The sequence below is a fragment of the Panicum virgatum genome, chromosome 2N, assembly GCF_016808335.1.
Source record: "Panicum virgatum strain AP13 chromosome 2N, P.virgatum_v5, whole genome shotgun sequence".
NCBI lineage: Eukaryota > Viridiplantae > Streptophyta > Magnoliopsida > Poales > Poaceae > Panicum > Panicum virgatum.
In genome coordinates, this window is record NC_053146.1 from 61,088,903 (window position 1) to 61,114,019 (window position 25,117).

Here is a 25,117-nt window from a genome sequence, read left to right on the forward strand (position 1 = left end):
CCGACGCGAAATCGCCTCCCGCCGCTTCCGGAAGGCGACCCCGCGCGGCCCGCCCACCGCGCGCATCCGCCGTCCGCTCGGACGCATCCGACGGTTCCCGCACCGCGATCCGCGTGATGGCCTCCCATTGGCTGCCGCCCAGGGCCCGCGCCCCTATATATTCCTCCGCCCGCGCACGGCACCTCACCTCCCGTCCCCCGCCTCGCACTGTCGCTCCCAACAACCACTCCTCTCGTTCCGTCCCCAGCCTCCGCCTCGTTTCGCCGTCGTCGTCGAGTGGTAGAGAGAAGAGATGGCGGGCCGTGGCAAGGCGATCGGTGCGGGCGCGGCGAAGAAGGCGACGTCGAGGAGCTCTAAGGCCGGGCTCCAGTTCCCCGTCGGTAGAATCGCCAGGTTCCTCAAGGCCGGCAAGTACGCCGAGCGCGTCGGCGCCGGCGCCCCCGTCTACCTCGCCGCCGTCCTCGAGTACCTCGCTGCTGAGGTAAGAGGAGACTGAATTTCGCGGTTGGAGTCTTCGATTTGGTTTTGAGTAGTAGTTAGTACAAAAATTGGGTGCGGGGTTCTCGTTTCTGTGCTAATTAGGGTTGGTAGCAAAATTGGGCGAGATATTCTGCAATCAGATTGCAACAGTTGGGGCTTAAGGGAAATGATTCAAATTCGAGCGGCGGGTGTAGTTCGATTGGCTAATTTCAGTCGAATCAGTGTGAATTTTGACTAACCGCTCCGATTTCTTCCCCTCTTTTGGCTAGGTTCTTGAGCTGGCCGGAAACGCCGCAAGGGACAACAAGAAGACCCGTATCGTGCCGCGCCACATCCAGCTTGCCGTCCGCAACGACGAGGAGCTCTCGCGCCTCCTGGGCACGGTGACCATCGCTAGCGGTGGTGTCATGCCCAACATCCACAACCTACTGCTCCCCAAGAAGGCGGGCGGCGGCAGCGCCAAGGCTGTGGCCGGCGATGAGGACTAGATCCCTGACTGCACCGTCCTTCGGGTGGTCGTGCTTCTTGTGGATGCCGCGTATCACTTGTGCTTGTGTAGTAGTGTCTTCTAGACTCGCCTAGTAGGGAGGTTGTATGTGTGTGCCTGTACCGATGCTAAAACTAGTTTACTCTTGGTTCGCTAAGGATTAGTTTTTTCTGTATTTGTTGCCATGTCTCTATAAAAGATCCATCGTTCCGATGACTTGTTAATCAAATCTGTTGTTTATCCTCAATTTGAGTTGGAGGCAACCTCGAATTGTGCATTGCTGCGCAGTAGTGAAACCCAGTTGGTGTTCTGAATGCTACTATGTTGCTATCTGAAGTCAATCTGAGACATGAATTTCAGAAATGTACAGCACACCGGCATTTCATACTTGAAGTGGAGGGGTTTTTCATACTCTTATTTCACCAAAAAAAAGGGGCATTGTTACCACGCAAGATATAGAAGAGATGTCGCTGCTCCCAAAATAAGGGGTATAGTAGCACGCAAGAAATTTTGCGCATCATGAGCAAGGCCTTCCATTATTTGCCCAGGAACAACCAATGTTTGCTACCTCCATTTATCTGTAAGAAAAGAAGCATTTGGGCTAAGGACTGCCATTAGCGTGTAGAAGGCCTGGACTCTGATGTTTAGCAGATAACTACAACCAGTCGTATAATGCAGCTAAACAGAATTTAAAGTATATGATATATGCAGAAACAGTCACAACAAAGACTCAATTTCATCTGTGTGATATACTATCGTATAAGAAAGGCTTCATCTATCTGAGAGACGAAATAATGCTGCAGTAAAGTGGGTGCAACCTATCTGGATCGACAAGGAATCTGACTGAACACAACCATTTTGCTAATAATAAATTAATGGACTTTTAACTTCACAATTATAGTTCGTCTTCTGAAAAAATCCAAATCTATGAAAGGTGTGTTTATTGGTAGTTTTTTTATTAGAGTTCTTCAAGGGACAAGTTCCCTTGCCCATCATGCCTTGCAACAAGATATAAAAGTTTTACATCATCTTACGTCCATGCAAAACAACACCTAGCAAACCACTCTGCGCAGCAAATCAAAAGAAAAACAGGTCTGAAACCCCAGCAACAATCAATCTTCCCACAACAACCTAACTATCTATTGTCTTAGAAGCTACATACATCAGCGAAAGAAACAGCACAAACTGGTGGCAGCTTCAAGCACACTAGGCATCCCCCAGTCTCACTGCATATCTGTCCATGTCCATGTACCCATTCTCTGACAGCGTGCCTGTTGAAGAATGAGCCGGCAACTCATAGCCAGTGGGTTGGTTAAGGGAATGGAACCCACCAGAGTTGTAGCAAGTGAGTCTTCATATATATAGGGAATCTGAAAACATTAGATCTTAATTATTAATTTTAGTTATTAACTAGTTTGAAATTGGAAGTTCTACTTAGAATTAGTAAAAAAAAAATACTAGACCAAAGCAGCCCTCCATCGGAGACTGATCAGCAGCAGCTCTGCCATCACCCATTAGGATCCTCTCTGGTCTTGCCACCAGCGCGGAGATCACCTACCAGATGTTTGAGGATGGGAATAACAAGCCGCCACAAGTTTGACAAGCCTCACCGTTCATTGTCCACTACTCCACTGTCCCAAAAAAAATGCATTAGAAAACCATGGCAATTCCACTATGCTGCTGCTGGTCCGACATGGCTACTGCAAGATATGGTGCATTGGTCAAGCGTTACTATTTGTCCATTGTCAGGCAATGTGATTGGGATCAATGGATCATCATGTAAATTGAAAACCTCCACTTTTTTTTTAACTGAAAGCAACATCATGGTAGAATACTTGTTACATTGATAAAAAGACACCATAATAGGAATAAATAGAAAGGCAAGTATCATTTACTAAGACCTAGAAACTACACGATTTGTCAAGGACATATCATCATTTCACTCAATCTGAGAATATAGGTGGAAATATTATCTATAAGCTTATCAACTACGATTATTGATCAGATTATCTACTAAAGTAACTACTCTGAAAACATTTTATATTTTTATCCATGGGAGAAATTGAATAAGAATATGATAAATCTAAGGAGCTTCGTGAAATTCAGATCTCACCTCACCCTCAACACGAACAAGGCCTACGCTTAGCAGAAGTCAATCACTGTTCTGAAGTAGCAAACAGTCAAAGACCTACAACTCAAGATTTAGCGAAAGGGGCAATCAAAGTCGACATCTACAAAGACGGCCTGCCCAAGCAGAACTCACAGCTTCAAAGTATGAGTAACAAAAAGAAATACAACTGTTAATATTATTTACCTCTGTAGTATGCACATCAATAGCCTGCATGACAAGTGCTTCACTCAAACTGCAATGCACAGAAACCTAATTTAGCTCATGGCAACACGACATTATTTTCTCGGTTACTAATGCTATAAAGAATTAGTGACAATTTGAATTCTCTCCTCTATTTATTACAGTAGCTTGAATCTAGTTGTAAGTGGTACATCCATATATCAAGAAAATAATTTCAGGTTTAGATCAGAGAGCCCTCTTTGCTAGTATGGTTTTGAGACAGCCAGAATAACAGATCTGCTTTTCTTTTGCAATCTATGACTTCAAGCATAATAGTCTAGAGGTAAAGGTTACAGGTATAAATTTATCAACCTGGACAATAGGATGATCCTTGAAAAGGTAGCTAACACTGAACCTATTCAAGAATTACGCAACCAGCATGCCATTGCAGAGCATTACCAAAATTACGAACCAAAGTATGAATTGTAAGAGAGAAAAATTCAACACCTCATTACCTTCAAGGCTTCAACCAAACCTGTTGTGCATATACAAGGTAACAAAAACACATAACGAAATTTGGAAGGAAGAAAAAACGACTCAGCACTGACATGCATGCATGTAATTGGAGTTACATCACAAATCGATCCGGATACCAAGATGGTACCATGCCTTCGCCGCCCACGCGCCGTACCACCCTCTTGTACACCTCCCGCGCCCGGAACGACAACTTGCCCCACCTCCTCCGCCGGTCCTCGCCCTCTTGCTTCGACGGCGGCCCGCCAGCGGCCGGCTGCCTCGCGAGGTTTTTGGGATGTAGATCGGATACGCACGGATATTATTGTTATCGTATTTGTTTTTATATTTATATTCGAATACGGAGTTGGATATGGATAGTGTTAATTTTTGTCGGATAAGATTGTAATAGATATCGACATCATAAAAATATAACTTTTGAGCATTCGGATATGGATCAGTTACAAATATTGGATACTCAGAATTAGATATGGACAAATAAAACCTCTTCCAAATTAGATCAAATTCGAATACGGTCGGAAAATATCCGGACGACGAGAGAGGCGGTTTCTGCTCCGCTGGGCGCTGGCGTAGGGCTGCAATCTGTTGTGTGGTTGCCGGGCCACTGGCCTGTGCGGGCCTGATTGGTTCCCGCAATTCCTTTTCCCTGTGAATACGTTTTGTAATTTTGGATCCGGTGTAAAATGCGCAACTAAAAGATTCAGAAAAAAGGATGAAATGACTGGAAAAAGCTTTTTCCTTCTAAATGATTATTATTGAAAAAAAATAAATGATAAATCTGCATAGCTTTCCAAAGAAATTAAAACTCAACACGTACAGATGCTATGCAGCCATGACGACCAAAGTGAGTACAATAAGCTTGCCGGATCAGCCTTGCCGTTTTGTATTGTGGTGCTGTTCCCTCTTCAATACGAGTATACGACCAGCATCAAGATGCAAAGTGTCTCGCTCACTTTAGTCTCAGCCGCCCTCTCTTTAGTCTTTAGTCGCAGTCGTCCATGATGACGCCTTATTTGCTCTACTTTGCTTTGCACAAGCAAAATTATCGTTATCTTCTCGTTCAACTTTCACGTCAAATGCACTCACCAAAACATACAGGATCACATTGTCGGTAAAAGATATTACAGCCACAAGTAAGACTATAGATGTGAGAAGAATGCGTGTGTGTACACCACCTTCTCGTTCGGGGGAAAAACGAGAACCTAATACAGTACGCAGGCTTTCCCAAGCAAATTTTCCGGAGAATAAATGGCATGGCTGATGGCTCCCAGGCAGGGGCGGAGCTACGTTGGCTCCGCCGGGTGCCCGGGCACCCACGTCAAAATAGAAACTCAATGTTAATTATCAAATTTCCATCTTATAAATTAGAAAGCTAGCAGCAGAAACATGGACAGGGCTTCAGTCAGGTGTGTTCCAGCCGAGGTTACACGATGCACTGCACTGCCCGCTGGAAGTGGATTGTTTAATGGTACGCCATGGAGGATGTCGGCCGAGCGAGCGTAGCCTCAACGTCTCTCTTCTCGCTCGGCGCGCGGCGGACACCTGGTGCCTTTCCGCAGTGCTCGTGACACGGAATGTGTAAACCAAGGCTGAGGCAGGGATAAAGAACATGAAAAGCAGAGACCGGCTGCATCTCTGTCCCTCTCGCGCACCCCACTCCATTTCACAGGCTCAGCACTGTCGCGCTGCGCCCACCCTGCACGCCAGCATCGCAAGGCACTGGAGGAGAGGAGCAGGAGGACGACGGAGAAGCCGGGCCATGGCGAGAGTGGAAGCCGTGGTCGTCTGCCTCCTGGTCCTCGCCATGGACGCCGCCGCCGGCGTGCTCGGGATCCACGCGGAGAAGGCTCAGAGCCAGGCAAGTCGCGTCTCTCTTCTCGGGGTCTTTCTTGAGCGTCTGTGTGTCACTGCGTGTGTACCGGCCTACCCGGGAAGCTGGGGCTTCTTTAGGCTGTGGCCGACTCCGCTCACCTGGCGTGGCGATTCGGATGGCTCATGGTTGCAGGGGCGGCACCTGCGGATCCTGTTCATCGAGTGCCGGCAGCCGGTGCGGCGGGCCTACGAGCTCGGCATCGCGGCGGCCGCGGTGCTGGCGGCGTCGCACGCCATCGCCAACGCCGCCGGCGGCTGCGCGTGCTCCTGCTCCGGCGACAAGCTCCGCCGGGCGTCGCCCAACCGCCATATGGCGTCCTTCGCCCTCGTCCTCACATGGTACGTTTGCGCCATCCCCTGCTCCAACAAGTCCAGGAAATCTTGCTCTGGACATGAAAAACCTCGGTTTGCTTTGGTGGCAAGCGATTATATTCTTAATTCTTGCCGTGTCGTTCGGGGTGATGAGCAGGATGGTGCTCGTCGTCGGTGTCGCGCTGCTGGTCCTTGGCGCGCTGCCCAACAGGAAGCACAAGCTCGCGGACTGCGGGGTGGCGCGCCAGCGGTTCCTCTCCATCGGCGGCGTTCTCTGCTTCGCGCACGCGCTCTTCTGCGTCGTCTACTACGCGTCCGCCAGCGCCGCGGCGCGGGAGGAACGCCGCGCGGCGCCGCACGTGTAGCTCCGGCCGGCCCTGGTCCGTGGCCGCGTGCGTCGTGCTAATATCTTCTTCCCCGTCGACGGCATGCGACGGGCCGGGTTGTAAATTGTAATTTTGCTTGGTCATGCATGGTAGCTCGGCTTGCTTGGCGTCTTGGAGGGTGCAGCATGTTATGAACATCTCGCCATCGTGTGTCCTCGGGTTGGCAAGCTCGACATGTCAATGAATCGTTGCAGGAACTTTTTGTCGTAGCAAACTAGCAATCCCATCGACCAAGGATGATTAAGAGATGAGCTTGTATTGTGAAGGGGGTATTAGGGTTAATGATTCATTAGAACAAGTATTATGAGCAAGTATTACGAGGGTGGAAAGCTGGCGAAATCCTATGTGGCAGAGAGAAAGTAAAAGAGAAAATGGAGTGAGCGGCTCGCAAAACACTCGCTGGAGTGGGCGAAGAGGTGCTACGGGATCTCCTATAGGCTAGGATCTCTGCAATGCGTTAAATATCCATGGGGTTCGCCATGGGTTGCAACTAGCCGCTACTGTAGCTATTAATCTTGTTCTTGCCATTCCTAGTAGAGAGTAATGCGACGGAGTTTCACCTCCAGCCTCCCCCATGGGTTCCCAGGGGGCTCTACGGCTCCGGTGGTGGTAGGAGAGGCTCAAGCGTCCTCTAACCCACCGCTAGATCTGCCTCTAGCCATAGTTGTGATAAATAAACATACCTTTTATTTTAACAATTTTTTTCATAAAACAAAGATCACGTTGTGTTGCAAATCATGTGAAAGAATGGCTTGCCACATATACACGTTTGGGCTCAAGAGAAGTTACATGTCTAGCAATATCTTTCTCAAGGCCTTGTACATAAGTACATAATGTACTAATCTCATGGCATTAGAAACAGATCGATTTTAATTCACCGTTTAGTAGGAATGCGGAGGAATAGAGAAGATGCATCTAGGAATTATTATTGACTACACTATCGTTGAGGAGAGAACATACACTTTTAGCAAGGTTTTTGTTGCATTCAAACTATGTATCGATCAAGTACTTAGAAGAATACCATGCCCGGCCATAAACAACCTTCTTGAATGGCAAGTACTAGGGGTCAACTATTAGTTAGCTAAGTAGTGTTCCCTAATGGCATGAATTTTGTTTTCCATGCGCTCAATGCATGGAATTGAAGAACGTGAGCAAGGAGTATCATGGCTATTTAATTGATAAGAACATTTATTTCATCAACAAAGCATGTCGAAAGGAATGATTTAATAAGTTTATGGCCACAGCAAACCCCGTCCTAGTTGCATAGATTGGCTTGCAAAGGATCACCCATCCATATAGGCCAATAATATCAAATTCATGGATCACTTCAAGTGGCTACATTTTTAAAACAACACCTCATAGTCGATGAACAACAAGGTAATCCTCAAAAAGGAATGTCAATGATTGAACTTGTTGATAAAGTGAGATGTTATTGATGGAGATGACGGAGGTACAAAAGATACATGAGGAAAAAAAATCAATCCATTTGTTTTGACATAAATTAAATGAACACAATGGTAACTCCTCCGAGAGGGTACATATATAATCCCATATATAGGCTCAGCCACCTCTGCCCAACTCAGTGGTTCTAGTAATCTCGACGAGACTACTTGGATCATGCAATATATAGAACTAGACTTTATGCATGGAATCCACTTACAACAAGGGATAACTTTATAGGAAGCTATATATATGCACTAATACCTAGCTATTCATACAGATAAATGTCAACATGGAGGTTTTGCTATCTTACTATTACTAATTGAAGGCTCTTTTAGAGTTTCCACATGAAGCCACCTATAATTCTAAGTTGACACTCTAAAAAAATAAAATTTTTTTATAAATTTTTATAAAAATTAGAAATATCCAGTCATCAATCCAACGACTCTAATCTATCTATATAGATACTATATCTATACTATAAGAATATATCTATACTATAAGAATACAAAGAAATTGAAATTAGTATTACCAAGACTAATCTAGCCATACCTCTCACAAACCATTTTTTTAGGACCCACATGTAAGACTAAAAATTTGACGAAACTTGGAGGCACACTCATTTGGTTGCTTGTTTGCACGCCGCGCGCGCAAGACCCCGTTTTTTTTTTCCACCGCGCCCTCCCGCCGTACCCGCCTGCCCAGCCCGCGCAGCGCTCGTGATCACCTTCCAAAATCCCTCGCTCGCCTGGATCACCTTCCAAAGCGAGGACCACCTCGCACAAAAACGCGGGGCAGCAGCGCGGCGGCCTGGATCTGCGGCGGGCACGGGATCTGCGAGCTGCGGTCGGAGCGAATCGAGATGGCTCGGCGAGGCCGGTCGGCGGCGGGGCTGGACGGCGTAGCCAGGCACCGCGGCTCGGCACGGCGCAGGGGTGCGCGCAGCCCGCGCCGAGCATGCGGCGACGGCGCGGCGTCCACGGTGCTTGCCGGCGGCGAGCTTCGTGGGGGGGGGGGGGGGGAGGCGACCATGTGAGGCTCCCCAACGTGCGCAGCAGCCCGTCCGCGGCCTCCCCAGCTGGTCCGCGGCCCGCCATTAGCGCGTTACTGCCGCGATCCCACCCAAGGTCAGTGCGGCATCCCGCCTCCCTGTTCCGCCACATCCTCGCTTCGCTCGGGGGCTCGGGGGCGCTCTTGCCCCTGTGCCCTGTTTGCAACTGCAATCGGGGCGGATCTGCCGTTCTCCCACTCGAGCTCTGGATCCGTTCAGGTCCGATGCGCGCGCTGTTGGCTAGGTGCTTGTTTTCTCGGCGCGCCGATGGTTAATCTGTGGCTTGGCTCCATTTGATCTCCTGCTGTTTGCCTTTTTCTGACGCCTTCGTGATCCGTCTCGTAGCCATGGCCCGTGGATTGGATGGAAGTTGCGATGCTCCCCGCCCCTCCGAGGATCGGAGCAGTTGCACCTTATTTGATCCATCATTCATTCAATTAATTCAATTATCAATTTAGATGGAGCTTGTATTATGCCTTGGCTCCTTCAGACATCTGGTGTTTAGATTAGGGGGAGTCTGAGCATTTGATTTGATATACTGCAAAAGGACAAACTACAAATTTTGTGGGTGTGCAAGGTTGCAGTATCCCTCCCCTGTTTAATGGAAGTATAAATTTCTGTATCGCTCAAAATTCCCCTTAGCGACTGTGCTTGGAACCTGTAGATTGCACAAGGTACATAATGATTTGGCAAGTTCAGTATCTAATGATTTGGGAAGTCCACATAGAGGGCAGTCTCAGTGAGCTTTTTGTTGATTATTAGTAGACTGAACCATCGCCTACTTATTTAAATCCGCCCTTCCATTCAGAAACTAATCCCATGTATTGGTTCTGAATTTGTGATGATTATCGGTTCTGAATCATCGCCTAAACAATATGCAATTTATAATGTGTAGACTGAACAACATACATGCCACGCAGCAGCGTCTACGCCGCTTCCGAGCACAAATCAACGAGCAGCCATGGCGAATCGTAAGCGGATCTGAACCCATTGACCCTCTCTCTGCTCTTTTGATTTGCATACCATCTCTGCTCTTTTGTATCTACATGTAAGTGTCGCTGGCTAATTAATGAGTTAATGCATCAGGGTGGGGAGTGCGACCTCCAGGATCAGTCTATGGCATTTGGTGCTGACCGTGGTCGGTTCACTGAGATGAAGCGCTCAGTTGTTGACAAGAATTTGGGTCGGGTCCTTTGGTTAAGACAGTGCTGACCCATTGCATCCAATGTACAAGGTGATGCCTTTTTTTTTGCTTCTTGGTAATATCTATTTACATCGCTTTAGCTGGTTTCATTGTTATCCTGTTAGTCTATGTTGTGTTTTCTGCAACCGCCTCATTATGACGCACTATATACATGGTTAGTAACTGATCAGATCAACTTTAAAATATTTTCAACCTCTTGAGCCCAGAATTTTTTATCTGATATATATTCATTCTTCTATCTACTGGTTTCTAAATTTGCGTTGTAGAAAATTGTTCTAGCTACTTGTGCAAGCTCTGTACCTTGGCTGAGATGTATTGCTATTTTCGTTTCAATGTTGCAGGTGTGTCAGGTTTGCTACTGAGGTTGCTGGTGTTCAAGACCTTGGTATGTTAGGTCGTGGCAGTGGTGAAGAGATTGGAACATATGTTGAGAAACTTATGACAAGTGAACTGTCCGGAAATGTTATTGATATCTGCCCTGTTGGGGCTCTTACATCTAAGCCATTTGCATTTAAAGCTCGGAACTGGGAGCTGAAGGGCCCCGAGACTATTGATGTTACTGATGCAGTAGGGTCAAACATAAGAGTTGACAGCAGAGGTCCTAAAGTTATGCGCATTGTTCCACGTCTCAATGAGGTTTGATTACTCCCCACTTCTCTTACAATTTTGACTCCTTTATGTTTATTTTGTTGGTGATAGTCATGTGAGCTAGCGCTTCGTGGTGTATCGTAGAGTTCATTTAGTCTGCTATTCTATACCTTTGAGAAAACTATTCTATACCTTTGAGAAAACAAAGATTATGTTTAGCTAACATCACTTCCTGTTCCTTGCAGGACATCAATGAGGAATGGATATATGACAAAATGCGGTTTTGTTATGATGGTCTGAAGAGGCAAAGACTAAATGACCCTATGATCCGTGGTCCTGATGGCAGGTTCAAGGCCGTGACATGGCGTGATGCTCTTGCAGTTGTTGCGGAGGTTTTGCATCAAGTTAAGCCAGAAGAAATTACTGGAGTTGCTGGAAAACTTTCTGATGCAGAATCCATGATGGCTCTGAAAGATTTTGTTAACAGAATGGGTTCAGATAAGGTCCTCTACGAGGGAATTGGTCCAAATCCTCCAGCAGACCTGCGATCAAACTACCTAATGAATACAGGCATTGCTGGGCTTGAAAAGGGTGATGTCTTCCTTTTGGTTGGCACTCAGGTAGGATTATCCTCAAGCTTAGGGATGATCTATGCCAATTAAAAGAGCTCCTGATCAAGTAATGTTTTACATGCTTTATGATCTATATCAAAATCTTTCAATGTCAACATACCTTAATTTATCTTTGTCGTAATCCTGATCGACCATTTGATATATCCACCATCTTGCACTTCCCTTGAACCAAGGGATTGCCAAATATTGACAAAAGTCCGAGTTAATTTTATCTCAGAATGGGTTATGAACATATCATGAATAGTTAATATGTTTCTCTCCCTGCAATTTTTATATTGGACAATGAACAATAAAGATTATGTCTGAATTAATATTATATTATGTCTTTTCATAGGAGAGTGAGACAACTTACCAGGTTGTGGTAGACTCAAACCGTAGCCATTTGTGGATTAACCTAGAGTAATTCATGAAGATTAGTTTCTGGGTGGTTGATTTCAATTTTTATTGTTTGTAAATTATAATTTCTTATGCTTCATCTCGATTACTTTCACTGCTTTCAAAGGTAGGATATTTACACTCTTGGGATATCATTTTTATTGCTAATTTCTTTCGTGACTTGCATTTTGCAGTCACTGTCGCATTGTTTAGTACTTCAAATGTAGAAATATTCCCTTTCAAAAACTTTACACCCCGCAACTAAACAAGGCCGGTTTATTATTAAATTTGCTTCTTGCCAACCTGTACTGTGGATTGGACAATGTGACACATGTGAATTATTGTTTGACATAAGTAAGTCATCTGTTCAGTTAACTTGTCAACCGTTCAATCATATTTGGATAGCCCTTGAATGAGCTAGCGGCTGAGCAATTGAAGGAGGAGTTATGATACATTAAATGAATCATGATTCCTATGGAGTGAAGGATGTCAATACGAAGTCTATTGATTGGCGAGCATCAATGTACACGAGGTTGCAAAAGCAATCTCTTATGGAGGGGTGGCATTCTACTTGCCATAATATTTTTTTCTACACATTTTTTGTTTCGATGCAATGAAATCGTTTTTTGTTTTTAAATAATTTGACTTTAAATATGTGCCACCCTCTCCACTATGCAGCGAATAGAACATAATGCCTTATTAGAAAGGGAACATATCAGGTGCAAACCAATCTTTCCATACAAATCGTGCACCAAACTTCAATCTGGACCACTAGATCAACATCCAAGGGAGGGCGCAGAGGGAGTGAGAGGGGGGATTAAAAAAATGTGATTATCCAATTCAAGGGTAGGCGGTTAACTGTAAAATTACCAAATCCCCTCATGCCCTTTGGATGTTGATCCGGTGATCCATATTGGAGTTTGCACGGTTTGCATGGAAATGTTGGTTTGCAGCGGTGTTCGTAGCGGTATCATGTTTTGAACATATTTTTATAATTATATACTTATACATTCCATTATACACTATCTTATACATACCATTTACCTATTTTTATAATTATATACTTTTGTCATATTTCGAATATTTTGTCTATTTTTGATCATAATTGAGATCTCGTTGACCATATATAGTTTCTTAAAAATGGCTGTTGCAACTAAAATTTAGTGTGGTTATTTTTTTCGCCACATTGTTCTTTAGACACGTCCGATGTCGCATGTGCACGCTACTAGTTATAATAACAATATGATCTATTATCTTTTCTAATAAATTATCCACCTCTGCCACTATAAAAATAGACTAAAGTAACCCCCTAAATATGTATCTAAATTATCCACCTCTGCCATTATAAAAAAATCTAAAGTAACCCAATCTTTATGTAAATTACCCACCTATGCCATTATAAAATTAATAAAAATGCCCCCCTAAATTTGCATATAAATTATCCAATTATGTCATTATTATTACTATTACTAATTGGAGGCTCCTTTGGAGTCTCTAGACGAAGCGACCTAGAATCCTAAGTGGACATCTGAAAAAATAGAGAAATTCTATAAATTCTCGCAAAAATCAGGAACATACAACCATCAATCCAAAGTAACCCCCTAATCTTTATCTTTTCTAATAAATTACTCACCTCTGTCACTATGAAAATAGACTAAAGTAACCCTTTAAATCCTCGCAAAAAAGTAACCCTTTAAATATGTATCTAAATTACTCACCTCTGCTATTATAAAAAAACCCTAAAGTAACCCCCTAATCTTTATGTAAATTACCCACCTATGCCATTATAAAAATAATACAAATGCTCCCCTAAATTTGCATATAAATTATCTAATTATGTCATTATTATTACAAGTTAAATGACTCCTAAATTTGAATCTAAATTATATAATTATAGTAATATATTAAAGTGCACCAATATAAATTGTAAAATATTATTTCTATTATTATAATATATTATTTATTATATTATTTATATAAAATACTATCAATATATGTCACATGGAAGAGATAAGAATATCAGTTCACAAACAAATAGTTCAACTGAACATATATTGAATACATGTGGAGGTGTGATGTAAAATAAAATCTATTATAACTAGATAATGATAAATATATATTTTGGAGTATGTGTTAGAATATTTAATTGATGAAAAAAGATGTGAGATAAATAATTATAATTATTAACCTCATTTTTATATTAATTTTAATTAGGCTCGTGCGGGAGCACGGGTTGATAGACTAGTTACTACTTAATTGCTTAAAAATTCCAAGGCTACTCATAACCTTAATAACATTCATCCAATGCGCGAAAAGGGTGCTAACTTGATTAGATTGCTCCGGTAGCACTCTCTAAGCCAGTGAGAGCGAATTTTAGGCTGATGTTAAAAAATCCTCCTCGCTAGCCAAAGAAGCTATGTTCGCGGTGGGGGTGGGGTGGGGGGTTCAGAGCCCATCCCAGAGTTTAGGATGCAAAGGTATGCTGTGGATACTTCTGAACACTCCAACTTTATATTGATCCTACTTTGAAGTGTAATTATGATTTTACCTTTATTTTTAAAATTTGGGATTTTGCCCTTTACTATACATAAGCCGATGCAATTTTACCTCTAGTCAATAGTCAAAATAGGGGTAAATAATACGTAAAGACCAAGGGTAAAATCATAATAGCTTGTGAAAAATAAAAGGTAAAATTATAAAGTTAAAAAAATAAAGATAAAACTACAATTGCGCTTCGAAGCAGATTGAAGAACATAAGAAAACAAAATAAAAAAATGGATGTCTATAAATGCACGGCCTTAGAAATAATAAGGGCAGCTCTAACACGGTTACCAAGGAGGTGCTAGCAGGGGAGAGAAGACCATGGCAGCTTGGGCAAACGTTGGGGCCTAAAATTCCTTGGCACCGATTCCTTAACTGAGGACCAGAGCTAATGTTTGGCTAATGTTAAAAAAATCATTCATTCCTATTGATGAGCAGCGCATGAGGCGAGGAAAAGCTGAGTAGGGGAGTATTTTATTTTTTAATGTGAACCCAGAGCAATGCTAGACGTTGCTAAGAGTATGTTTAGATCATTTTAGCAAAATTTTTTGAAAGAGAATCTTACTAATTTAAAGTATTAAATAAAATTTGTTTATAAAATTTTTTGCAGGCATGAGTTGTAAATTGCGAGAAAAATCTAATGAGCTTAATTAATTTATAATTAGTATATAATTAGCAGATGATTATTGTAGCATCATTGTTGTAAATATTGGATTAAGTAGGTTTGTTAGATTCATCCCGCGATTTACAACCCATCCGTGCAAAAAATTTATAAATAGATTTTATTTAATACTTCATGCTCAATATTTGATATGATGTTTTTTAGTGTAAAATTTTGAAATCTAAACAAACCGCAAATGTTGGAGTAAAATGTGACAAGCTAGCATCACCTCTGACATATCATATGTCAGAGGTTTATACGTTGGAGTTGCCTGAGAGCAAGGCTAATAGTTTCGGTGGCTGCTCGTGGTGGTGGCGGGTCCTACTGCCATTCATTGCACAGCTAGTTACTCGGCCAATCCCAGCAGCCGCGGCCTCTCTTCGCCCGCCGGAGCCGGCGCTTCTGTCGGTGTCCAGACCTCGTGGCCTAGCACCGACTAGTACGATGCTGCGTGTCTCTAATCCTAGATGGTTGATGCAAGAGGTAATACAATGACACGAGAGTTTATCCTGGTTCCGACCACGGGGCCGTACGTCCAGCAGGGTGCGCGAGAGCACTGTATTATCTTGCACCGGAGTGCCTGTAGTAGAGGGTTACAAGCAAGGCGAGAGAGGGAGAGAGGCTCCCAAGTCTCTGTGTATGCTAAGGATGATTGAGGCGAGTGCCAATATTGGGCTCAGGAGAGCGTGCGTGTGGGAGTTGTGTTGTGCGGAGTTCGGTCGTGTCCTAGGAAGGAGCCCGCCTCCTCCTTTTATAGGCTCAAGGAGGGGGCGGTTACATGTACAGGGTGATCATTGAAGTCGTCGTCCTCCCCCGAATCGGGAAAGAACAGTGTGCAGTTGCTGTTGCCGGGCACTGGAGAGCTTGGCGTCGGGCGGAGCAGTTCCTTGGAAGTCTTAGCCACACGAGGAAGAATCCAGCGTCCTGTGACTCCAGTGGGCGGTGTGGCGGTTGCGGTTGGTCGTACTGTCCTCCGCGCCTGACTTGGCGGAGCGCCGAGGGTCCTGCAGACGGTGGTCTTGCTCTGGTCAAGGTCCGTACGGTGTCCGAGGGTCGTCCCCATGCTTGCCGAGGGTCCTGCAGTAGAGGAAGTACGAGGAGTAGGCAGCACAGTGGCGGAAGGAGTGTCAGGCATGTCCGCACAGCACGCCGCAGGTTCGCACAGGGTCGGAACAGCGCCGGGAATAGCGGCACAGTGACTAGAGTTGGCATACGAGACTCCGGTCTCACCCGCTGTGCGGTATGGCCCCGTGACGCCGTCTGACTCCCGAGTCCTGCGGTGGAGTGGTTGGCATTAAATGCGCTTGTCAGTTGGATGGGTGAGAAGATGGGTTGCTGTTCCCGTCTGTCGAGGGGTAGCCTCGAGCGAGGCGGAGTTTCCCCCTGAGCCGAGGCTCCGCGGAGGACTCGGCCGAGGGGGCTCGAACGAGGCTTAGTCGGCCTGCTTTCCGAGGGTAGGTCCCCTATCCTCGAGCGAGGCGGAGGTGGAGCGCACTGCTGGAGGCCTCGGCGGGGAGGTCTCTCGAGCGAGGCGGAGATTGCTCCGTGGGTTGCGAGGGGACCTCGGATGGGTCGTACATCAGTGTTGGGCCGTGGGTCGAGTGTGGATTGGGCCTCTTTGGAACCTGAAGAGGGCTTGAGCGTTGTGGAAGAGCTGAAGGAGCTCCATGATGTCCGGGTGCAGAGCGACGACGGAGTTGTTATCATTGGTGGCTTTGTTGATCACCAGACAGTTCGACGACTTCTTCCTCTCCAGGATCGCCGTCGAGTATTTCTTCCCCTTCGAATCGGAGGAAGACGACTTGCCTTGGGTTGCCATGACTGTTGAGTACGACGAGGTGGTTGGTACTGTGGGCTTGATTGACTAATCACATTTTACGCTTTTGAGAGCGTTTTAGTCCCTTAATTAGGGTGCCCCTGATTGTGGTACCCGAGAGCTTCGCGACACGTCTATTCTCTTCTCTCTTTTCACTTCTCTCTACTCCACATAGGATACCAGTCACCTAGTTGCCCATCATAATAGAGGATTAACTATTAAGGACAGACGATGCAAAGCTGGTTTTCGGACGAAAGTAACGGGGAATAACGGGAGTCAAATAGACACTGACATGCTGTCCCATGCGGAAGGACACGTCATTGATCCGAGGGGGCTACCGCTTAGCGCGCGTTTTCCGACGCGAAACCACCCAAACGAAACGAAACGAAGGCCCTGATTGGCAGGGCTCCACGAGCGGCTCCGGCCGCAGCCCTGCCAAACGCCTGTTTTCGCTGCAGCTCCAGATGAGAAGCGGGTGCTGGAGCCGGTTGCGGCTTCCACAAGGGAGGCGGAGCCCCGTTTTCGTGGCTCCAAGCGGCTCCGCCCCCCACCGTCCCAGATTTCCCCTCGACCGCCGATAGCGCAGCCAGCAGGGAGGAGCAAGATGGCGGCGAAGGCAACTCGCGGCGGCGGGGGCCCCTGAGGCGGGCTGCAGTGGAGGGAGAAGGGCGACGGTGGAGGGAGCTCGCGGTCGGGGTGGGGCCTGAGGTGGCCGGCGGCGTGGTGGAGAGGGCTGGCGGTCGGGGCGTCACGTGGGGTTGCCGGCTGGAGTGCGGGTGCAGGCAGAGGAAGAGGCGCACGCAGTTGGCGGCCGCAGTGTGGAGGCCGGCGCGCGGGGCCGGTGGCCGCGGCGCGGAGGCAGGAGGACGGGGCGGCAAGCGGTGCTGCCAGCCGCAGCGCGGAGGCAGGCGGACGAAGCCGCAGCAAGGTAGAAGGGTGCGGCGGTGGTCGGCGGGGAGCTCGCGGAGGAGGAGAGGAGGAAAGGAATGGAGGGGGAGGAGAATGTTCTGGATGGATAAGGAGGAGAGGAAAAAAACAGGAGAGAAAAAAGAAAAAGAGAGGGGAAAATAAGAAGGAAAAAAATAAAGAAAATATAAGGAAGAGTATTTTAGACATTTTACCACTTTAATTTAATAGGTGAAGCTGTTTTGCGAAATGTTTTTTAAACCGGCTTCAACTCCACCAAAAAAATCGCTCCACCAAAAGAGCCCGGAGCTGTTTTTTAGGAGATGGAGCTCTGCGAAACAGTCCCGAAACGAAAACCCTCGCGCGCCCGGCCACGCCACCGCCTCCCGCCGCTTCCGGATCGCGAACCCGCGCGGCCCGCCCACCGCGCGCATCCGCCGTCCGCTCGGTCGCATCCGACGGTTGCCAGGCTACGATCCGCGTGATCGCCTCCCATTGGCTGCCGCCCCGGCCCCGGCCCCGGCCCCGAGCCCCTATATATCCCTGCCCACCCGCGCCTGACGCCTCCTCATCTACCGTCTCGCGCGACTCGCCCACAAGCCTCCGGTTCCGTCCGCCGTTTCGCCGTCGTCGTCGGGAGGTAGCGAGAAGAGATGGCGGGCCGTGGCAAGTCGATCGGCGCGGGCGCGGCGAAGAAGGCGACGTCGAGGAGCTCCAAGGCCGGGCTCCAGTTCCCCGTCGGCAGGATCGCCAGGTTCCTCAAGGCCGGCAAGTACGCCGAGCGCGTCGGCGCCGGCGCCCCCGTCTACCTCGCCGCCGTCCTCGAGTACCTCGCCGCTGAGGTACATGCCTCGCCTCGTTTCTCCTCTGATTTCGCTTCGGGTTTGGACTCTGGTGCCTCGATCTGGTGTCCTCGTCCTTCTAGATGCACTAGTACGGGCGTTCGTAGATCTGAATCGATGGGCCGCCTTTTAGAATTTGACAATGCTGGTATAATTCTTTTCACGGTTAATTTGTTTTTTAGCGAAAACCATTGGCATTTTGAAATTAACCCAATAATCGTGCAGATTTCTTAAGCATGTAGAAATTTGAGGCATACAGTTGTGATTAATGCTAGTCCTGAAGCACTCTCTTTGGCCTGTTGCAAAAATTCCCCAACCATTGCTATGAGCTCGTCCTAACCTCATGGTTCGTTTTCCCTAAATCCACCAGGTTCTTGAGCTGGCCGGGAACGCTGCGAGGGACAACAAGAAGACACGCATCGTGCCTCGCCACATCCAGCTGGCTGTCCGCAACGACGAGGAGCTGACGAAGCTGCTCGGCAGCGCCACCATCGCGAGCGGCGGCGTCATGCCCAACATCCACCAGCACTTGCTCCCCAAGAAGGCCGCCCCGTCCAAGGCCTCCAGCCATGACGACGACGACAACTGAGGCATCCTGCCGCCGTCTTGTTGCTGGTTTTGTAGGAGTAGCGTTTTGTTGTTTTGGTGATACCTGCGAGAGCTTGATGTGTTGGGGATGGGGAAGTAGGATAAGAAGGTTGCAATAGGTTCTTGGCTGGTTGGCAATGTTCTTTGAATGGGATGTGAATACCGCTAAGTTTTTGGGTTGTCGAACTCAGGGGTGGAAGGCAGATGATGTTTTAATTTATCGTTGAAGAAATGAAATGTTAAGAAGTGAAACTTCAATCAAACCGTACTTCCACTTCGCATTTCATATTATCATCTGATCTCACTGGATACTCAAGCTGAATCCTGCATCGGCGAAGTTGCTGAACCATTCTTTTTGGCGAGATTGCCAAAACTCGAAGTGAATGCGCTGGCCGTTTCGGCATGTCTCATCGATCCTGCAGGAGTGTGACGCTGGCGCCATCAAACAAATTGCGCGGAAGAACGCCGCCAAGACAGCAGGACCGAGGAAAACAGGACCTGGATCCTGTGCAGTTACTACTGCTACTGTAAGTTATGCCGTCCCTCCATTTGAACCTTCGAAGATGCCAACAATGGTTAAATGGTTAAGATTGGACTTTTCTTTTCTACCAGGTTTCATCCCCAACTTGTACTGTTAGCCACCGGTACTTAGAAAAAAAAACAACAAGGAACATAGAAGATATAAATGTTACAATGAAAATAAATACAATAATATTATCTGTATTTTTACTGAAAATCGAGAATTTAATGCCCTTTAAATTTATATCACCAAAAGAGCATATGTTAAGCTGAGATTCTTTTACATATACTAAGGTTCTCTATTGCTATTGATATACAAAAGCTTGCTTCACCAGTAGCAGACTTACATTCACAAAAGAGGCAATACCATTTGCTTAACCCAAAAGAGCATATGGTAGTCTAGGAATATAATAAGATTCACTTTGCCTAATTCATATACAAAAGACTTGCATCAACCATAGCAGCCCAGGCTCAAGGACACGGCTTGCAAAAAAAAAACAATTATAGATGATGATTTTTCAAGACCATTTGACCTGCATAATTGACCTATACTTACACTGAAGCTTTTCTAAAACTGCCATCCATCTATCTCTTCCAAGAAGTGAGGATTGCTAACATCTTGAACAACATTTGAACTCTGAAAAGAGAGGGATACAGAGAGATAGAAACATAAAGAAAAAAATAGCATGGTCAAATCAAATATTGGAATGCTATTCTTATATAAACAGAGAAGTATAGAAAAGTTTACACAGTCTGCCAGCATACCATTAAAACTTCATTAAAACTATGAATTGATTCATATGCTTGTGATTGAGGTATATGACTTCCACATTCTTCATGTCGCACATGCTTGCTTTTTTTTTCTTGTTTGATTTTTTCTTCTTTTTCTTAGTAAGTTTGTCAATCCAACTCTTCTTTCGTTTTGATCCACCTTTTTGCTTTTCTTTCTTCTTTAGACCAACGACATGAGCATATTGTTCTGGCAAGCTGAATGTTTGTTCAGCACTAGACTTTTCTGCATCAATGTTAGGAGTTCCTTTAATTTTTTCTTCCACCTGCCATGCATTACTGAAGACCTCAGCCACTGCCTTTCCCATAGCAATATCTTGGTCAGTGAAAATTGTTTGAGGTTGCTTTTGATTATGTGTTGACAAAAAAGCATTGAACATCCACTTGAAAGATTCAAATGTCTCATCATACATCAAAGCTGCACCAAAGACTATTGTCTCTCTAAACTGGTTGAAACCTACAAACATGCCAAATGGTCTATATTCTTTGTTGGTTCCAAAGGTAGTGTCGAATGTAATGACATCACCAAAGTGAGCATAGTCCACAATCATCTTTGCATCATCCCAAAATATATTTGCTATCTGTTCTTCACAATCCATTTGTATTGCATACTGAAATGAGGGATTCTCCACCACTTTATCTTGAAAATATTTTAGCAAACTTCCAGCCTCACCATACAACATCTCTCTTTGGCGTTTAGTACGTAGATAATTTTTATGATCACAATGGGTATATCCAAGGTTAGCTGATCCACCAACATACCGACCAAGAAACTCATGGGCTGCTTTAGGTGCAATACCCGAATCATTAGCCACTTCAATGTCAATAGCTTGATGCTTAGAAATGTTTCTCTGTGACAGCATCAGATGACTAGTTTGTGCAGTTTGAAGAATGTGGTTGTGCTCAACAAATACATCATGCACTTTGTATATCTTATTTTCTCTTTCCAAAGTAATGCCCATGCGAACTAAGCAGCCTGTTCTTGTATGAGCTCGATTACGCTTAACAACACAAAACCTTTTATCTCCAGCACGAGAACCCTGATTTGAACAAACAAACCTACTTGATGTCACCAATCCATCAAGATTACTCGTGTTTGTGTAAGACTTTCGAACATCAAAACCCATCCGACCACCATATGTCACCCAGAACTCCCAGCCTTCATCCAAACTACTAAATGTCATACCAAGTCGTGGAATCCAAAAAGAAGTTGCAGCAACTCTGCAATCGTGGGTAATAGGTAATGCAATCAACCATTTTGCTCATTTACAGTAGTACTTTCTACACAGAAATTAGTAATGTAGAGCACAAACCTTGTTGGCAATTCCTCAAGCAGCTGCTGTGCGTCATCCATAGAGCGACCAGCCTCAGATGCAAGCGATTGCACAGGGGTGCGGGGTGGTTGCGCTTCCTTGAGCAGCTGCTGGGCATCATCTATGGAGCCACCAGCCTCAGCTGCAAGAGATTGGACAGGGGCGCGGAAATGGCTGCTCAACTCCGGCAACAGATGAAGAAGCATGCGGGAGAGGAGGTTCCATGGCGCGCCGGCCGCTCGCACGGTCGCCTCCCTGCCCACGGCAAAGAATAAAATGGCGCCAATTGCTGGCGCTTTCCCTCCAGTCAGCGCCGTCGCGCCCTTTTTTCCCTCCAAGAAGTGCTGGTGCTTTCCCCGTCTGTAGCAACCCTTCGATTAGTTTGGGACGCTCCAGATTCTGCGACTGCTAAAGTTGCAGTCTCTATAGCAACCGCACCCGATCTGTGTTCAGGAAAACAAGCCACTGCGTTCGGCTGGTCTCTAGCCCTCCAGTGCTACAATATTTCTCTCTCACAACACTCCGCCTCCAGCCACCAGCTAGATAACAGTCTTTTTCTCTCACATCACTCCATCTCCAGCCTGCTGAACACGGTCTGTTTGGTGAGGTCACACCATGACGCACATCACTGACTCCAATTCGGTAGTTCTGGCCAGCCGCGCACCAAGGGTGTGTTTAGTTTACTTTAGATTTTGGATTTAGAAGGGAATATTTGAAGTATTAAATATAGATTAATCACAAAATTAATTATAGATTTCGTCTCTAAACTATGAGACGAATCTAACGAGTCTAGTTAATCCATTATTAGCATATGTTTTCTTTAGATTTACTATAGTAATTTAGTGTCTAATCACGATCTAATTAGGCTCATTAGATTTGTCTCGCGATTTACAGTTCATTTATGTAATGCGATTTATTTTTGGACTATATTTAATATACCATGCAAACGATTTATAAAATATTGGATTTTAGAATTTTGGATTTAAACACGGCCTTGGCTCTGAGTAGTTGTCGCTAATTTGGTGTGAGAAAAATATTGCTGGTTAGCTGACAAGTCAGTCGATCAGAATCATTAAATTTGTGAGTCTTTCTATAATCGCTGTGTTCGCTTGGTTTGTCAGCCAATCAGCCAGCAGTACTGTTCTCTCATATTAAATTAGCACCAGCCACCATCTACCAGCCAATCAACAGTACTGTTCTCTTATGACAAATCAGCACCAGCTATCAATCACAACCAAGCGAACACAACGAATATGATACTGAGTCGTGCAAATTGTTTCAAAACGGAGTATTTCTTCTTTTTTCTCGATTTGGGATTTTCTTTTTTTCGTTTAGGCCCTGTTTCGTTTTCAAAATATTTTCCATAGTACCTATTACATCGAATTTTCGAACACATGCATGAAGTATTAAATGTAGTTAAAAAAACTAATTACACAATCTAACTGAATAGCACTAGCTGAATTTTTTAAGTCTAATTAGTCTATAATTAAACATTATTTGTGAAATAAAAACGAAATATGCTCTGGTATCGAAACCCAAACTTTTTCATCAACTAAACGCACCCTTAGATTTTACAGGTCATATGAACCAGCTAGATTGCGATCCAATTGGTTTAGAAGGATTGAATCGATCCTGCCAAGTTCCTTTTTCTCCTCTCGTCATTGCTCCCCTCTCAGTCTCTCCTCCTCGCCATTACGGAACAGTAGCGCTACCTTCTCGACATCCTTGCGGCCCTCCATCCCGTGTAGTCAAGCCGAGAGCTGCTCCTATCCCCTCGCTCCCTGGGCCAGCGTTGTGTGCTCCACCCGAACAGAGCGCGCCCCGGCGTGTGGGCTCTGTTGTGCTACGGCCGAGGGCCGACGGAGGAGGAGGATGCAGCGAAGGGGAGGAGACCCATCTTGCAGTAGAGCACGAAGACTTCGCAGTTGTTCTCGAACACATCGTCAAATCTGTTCTGGAGGAGGTGCATCGCGCGGCGCACCACGACATCGAGCCTGCTGTCGCCAAGCTCCATGGTGCAGTTCCCGTCGCGGAGCGGCGGCGCTCCTGCTGCCTTGGAGGAGCGGCGGACAGTGGCTCTCCTGTTCCGTCATAGAGCTGCGGCGCCAGGCGACGCTTTCTGTTCCTATGACAGGAGGGACTCGGCTGGATCGATTCAATTCAATCGGTTACCGATTGGGTCAGCGGTAATCTGGGTACTTCATGCGTTCTCTAAAACGGAAATGATAAAGAAATTCGCGAAATCGAGAAAAGGAGGAGAAACCCTCTATTTTGTGCTATATTTCGAAAAGTTTATGAATTTAATGTCAAAACAATTGAGCTGCGCGTATTCGGTGTCAAATATCGAAATTTCTCTCCTACGATTGTGCTTCGAACAAACACGGTGTGGCCGACTGCTGTGCAGGTTTCAGCGTATGCTACTGTATGAGTTTAGATGCTGTTGATAATTGTAATTGTCCACTGCTGCTACCATAACCTATCCCATGTGTCTTCCACCACGCACTCGCTTTCTCTCATCTTCTTCAGCCTTCTCTCCTTTACTTCGCTGCTTCTCGCCGCGGAATCTTTCTTGGAACCCTAGCAGCTAAGCCATGGTCGGAAGAGGGAAGGCGACCGTGTTGGGTGCCGCCAAGAAGGCCATGTCTAGGAGATCCAAGGCCAGGCTCCAGTTCCTCGTCGGCAGGATCGATGGGCTCCTCAAGGCCAGCAAGTGCGCCAATATGTTCGGCATTAGCGTGCCTGTATACCTTGCCGCTGTGCTCGAGTACCTTGCTGCTGAGCAGCTAAGGTAAGAGAAGACTTGGAAATTTTACTGTTGGAGTCTTTGCTTTGGTTTTGAATAATACTAGTTAATATCCAAAAAAATGATGGAAAAAAAATGCGTGCTGAGGTTTCAATCTCCTTGATAATTGGCGAGGGTTGCAAAATTGGGGTGAAATTCTTGGCAACCAGATTGGAATTTTCACCCAGGTTCTTGGAGCATCAGATCATAAGTCTCAGCACTACATTTCTGTGTATTTGGTACAAAGTGTATAATGAACAAAAGGAACAATAATATCAGAGTTAGCCTACCTCATCATGCATGTTATGTCCGCCCTAAACTAGGTCAGTTTTCTTCCTTTTCCTTTCAATCGCCCCATTATGCCTTTGGTTGCACCTTTCAGATGGATGCTGTCTTGACCATGAGCATCTCTTTTGCTCTATAGGAGAGTGCAAAACAACTAACTCGGAAGGCCAACGTAGGTCTGCTGAATTCCAAATTTTTCCAATAGGACAAGTGTACATCAAGTCTAGTTTAGCAGTTTGATTCTGTTGGTACAGTGAATGGACAAAACAGCGTCGATGTTATCATACCCCCATCGATTTTTCACGTGTTTCGTGTCTGTTGCACGATACTGTTTGCAAGGTTCATTGCAGTGCACTTCGTTTTTTTTTTGGGGGGGGGGGGGGGGGGGGGCTGATGGTTTTCTTGATTTGATATACAACTCAAC

The 25,117-nt window shown here is 45.8% G+C and overlaps 3 protein-coding genes, 1 long non-coding RNA gene and 1 pseudogene across 5 annotated transcripts; 4 read left to right on the forward strand and 1 right to left on the reverse strand.

Moving 5' to 3' along the window:
• Positions 1-180: 180 nt before the first annotated feature.
• Positions 181-1,214, forward strand: LOC120661592 (probable histone H2A.2). Its single transcript, XM_039940481.1, has 2 exons — positions 181-481; positions 750-1,214. Exons 1-2 carry the CDS (start codon positions 293-295, stop codon positions 966-968), a joined length of 408 nt encoding a protein of 135 aa, XP_039796415.1. The 5' UTR covers positions 181-292; the 3' UTR covers positions 969-1,214.
• Positions 1,215-1,893: 679 nt separating this feature from the next.
• Positions 1,894-3,921, reverse strand: LOC120661593. 2 transcript variants are annotated; one of them, XR_005669970.1, is made up of 3 exons: positions 3,282-3,921; positions 3,081-3,155; positions 1,894-2,667 (listed from the first exon to the last, which is right to left on the reverse strand). It is a non-coding gene; the product is annotated as an uncharacterized LOC120661593 (long non-coding RNA). The 2 variants fall into 2 exon arrangements; XR_005669969.1 differs by having other exon boundaries at positions 3,081-3,921.
• A 1,473-nt stretch (positions 3,922-5,394) lies between these two features.
• LOC120661591 lies at positions 5,395-6,700 on the forward strand. The gene is made up of 3 exons (XM_039940480.1): positions 5,395-5,649; positions 5,797-6,002; positions 6,133-6,700. Exons 1-3 carry the CDS (start codon positions 5,401-5,403, stop codon positions 6,338-6,340), a joined length of 663 nt encoding a protein of 220 aa, XP_039796414.1. The 5' UTR covers positions 5,395-5,400; the 3' UTR covers positions 6,341-6,700.
• A 2,058-nt stretch (positions 6,701-8,758) lies between these two features.
• On the forward strand, positions 8,759-12,470 carry LOC120662855 (annotated as a pseudogene).
• Positions 12,471-18,137: 5,667 nt separating this feature from the next.
• Positions 18,138-19,286, forward strand: LOC120661595 (probable histone H2A.1). The gene is made up of 2 exons (XM_039940482.1): positions 18,138-18,417; positions 18,788-19,286. The coding sequence occupies exons 1-2, from the start codon at positions 18,229-18,231 to the stop codon at positions 19,004-19,006; spliced, it is 408 nt and encodes a 135-aa protein (XP_039796416.1). The 5' UTR covers positions 18,138-18,228; the 3' UTR covers positions 19,007-19,286.
• The last annotated feature ends 5,831 nt before the right edge of the window (positions 19,287-25,117 follow it).

What these genes read in the sequence shown, in the direction of transcription:
- LOC120661591 (XM_039940480.1), top strand. Translation starts at nt 5,401, where the DNA reads ATGAAAAGCAGAGACCGGCTGCATCTCTGTCCCTCTCGCGCACCCCAC. An exon ending in CGGAGAAGGCTCAGAGCCAG is followed by an intron (nt 5,650 to 5,796) that starts GCAAGTCGCGTC and finishes TCATGGTTGCAG; the next exon opens with GGGCGGCACCTGCGGATCCT. An exon ending in TTCGCCCTCGTCCTCACATG is followed by an intron (nt 6,003 to 6,132) that starts GTACGTTTGCGC and finishes GGTGATGAGCAG; the next exon opens with GATGGTGCTCGTCGTCGGTG.
- LOC120661592 (XM_039940481.1), top strand. Translation starts at nt 293, where the DNA reads ATGGCGGGCCGTGGCAAGGCGATCGGTGCGGGCGCGGCGAAGAAGGCG. An exon ending in TCGAGTACCTCGCTGCTGAG is followed by an intron (nt 482 to 749) that starts GTAAGAGGAGAC and finishes TCTTTTGGCTAG; the next exon opens with GTTCTTGAGCTGGCCGGAAA.
- LOC120661595 (XM_039940482.1), top strand. Translation starts at nt 18,229, where the DNA reads ATGGCGGGCCGTGGCAAGTCGATCGGCGCGGGCGCGGCGAAGAAGGCG. An exon ending in TCGAGTACCTCGCCGCTGAG is followed by an intron (nt 18,418 to 18,787) that starts GTACATGCCTCG and finishes TAAATCCACCAG; the next exon opens with GTTCTTGAGCTGGCCGGGAA.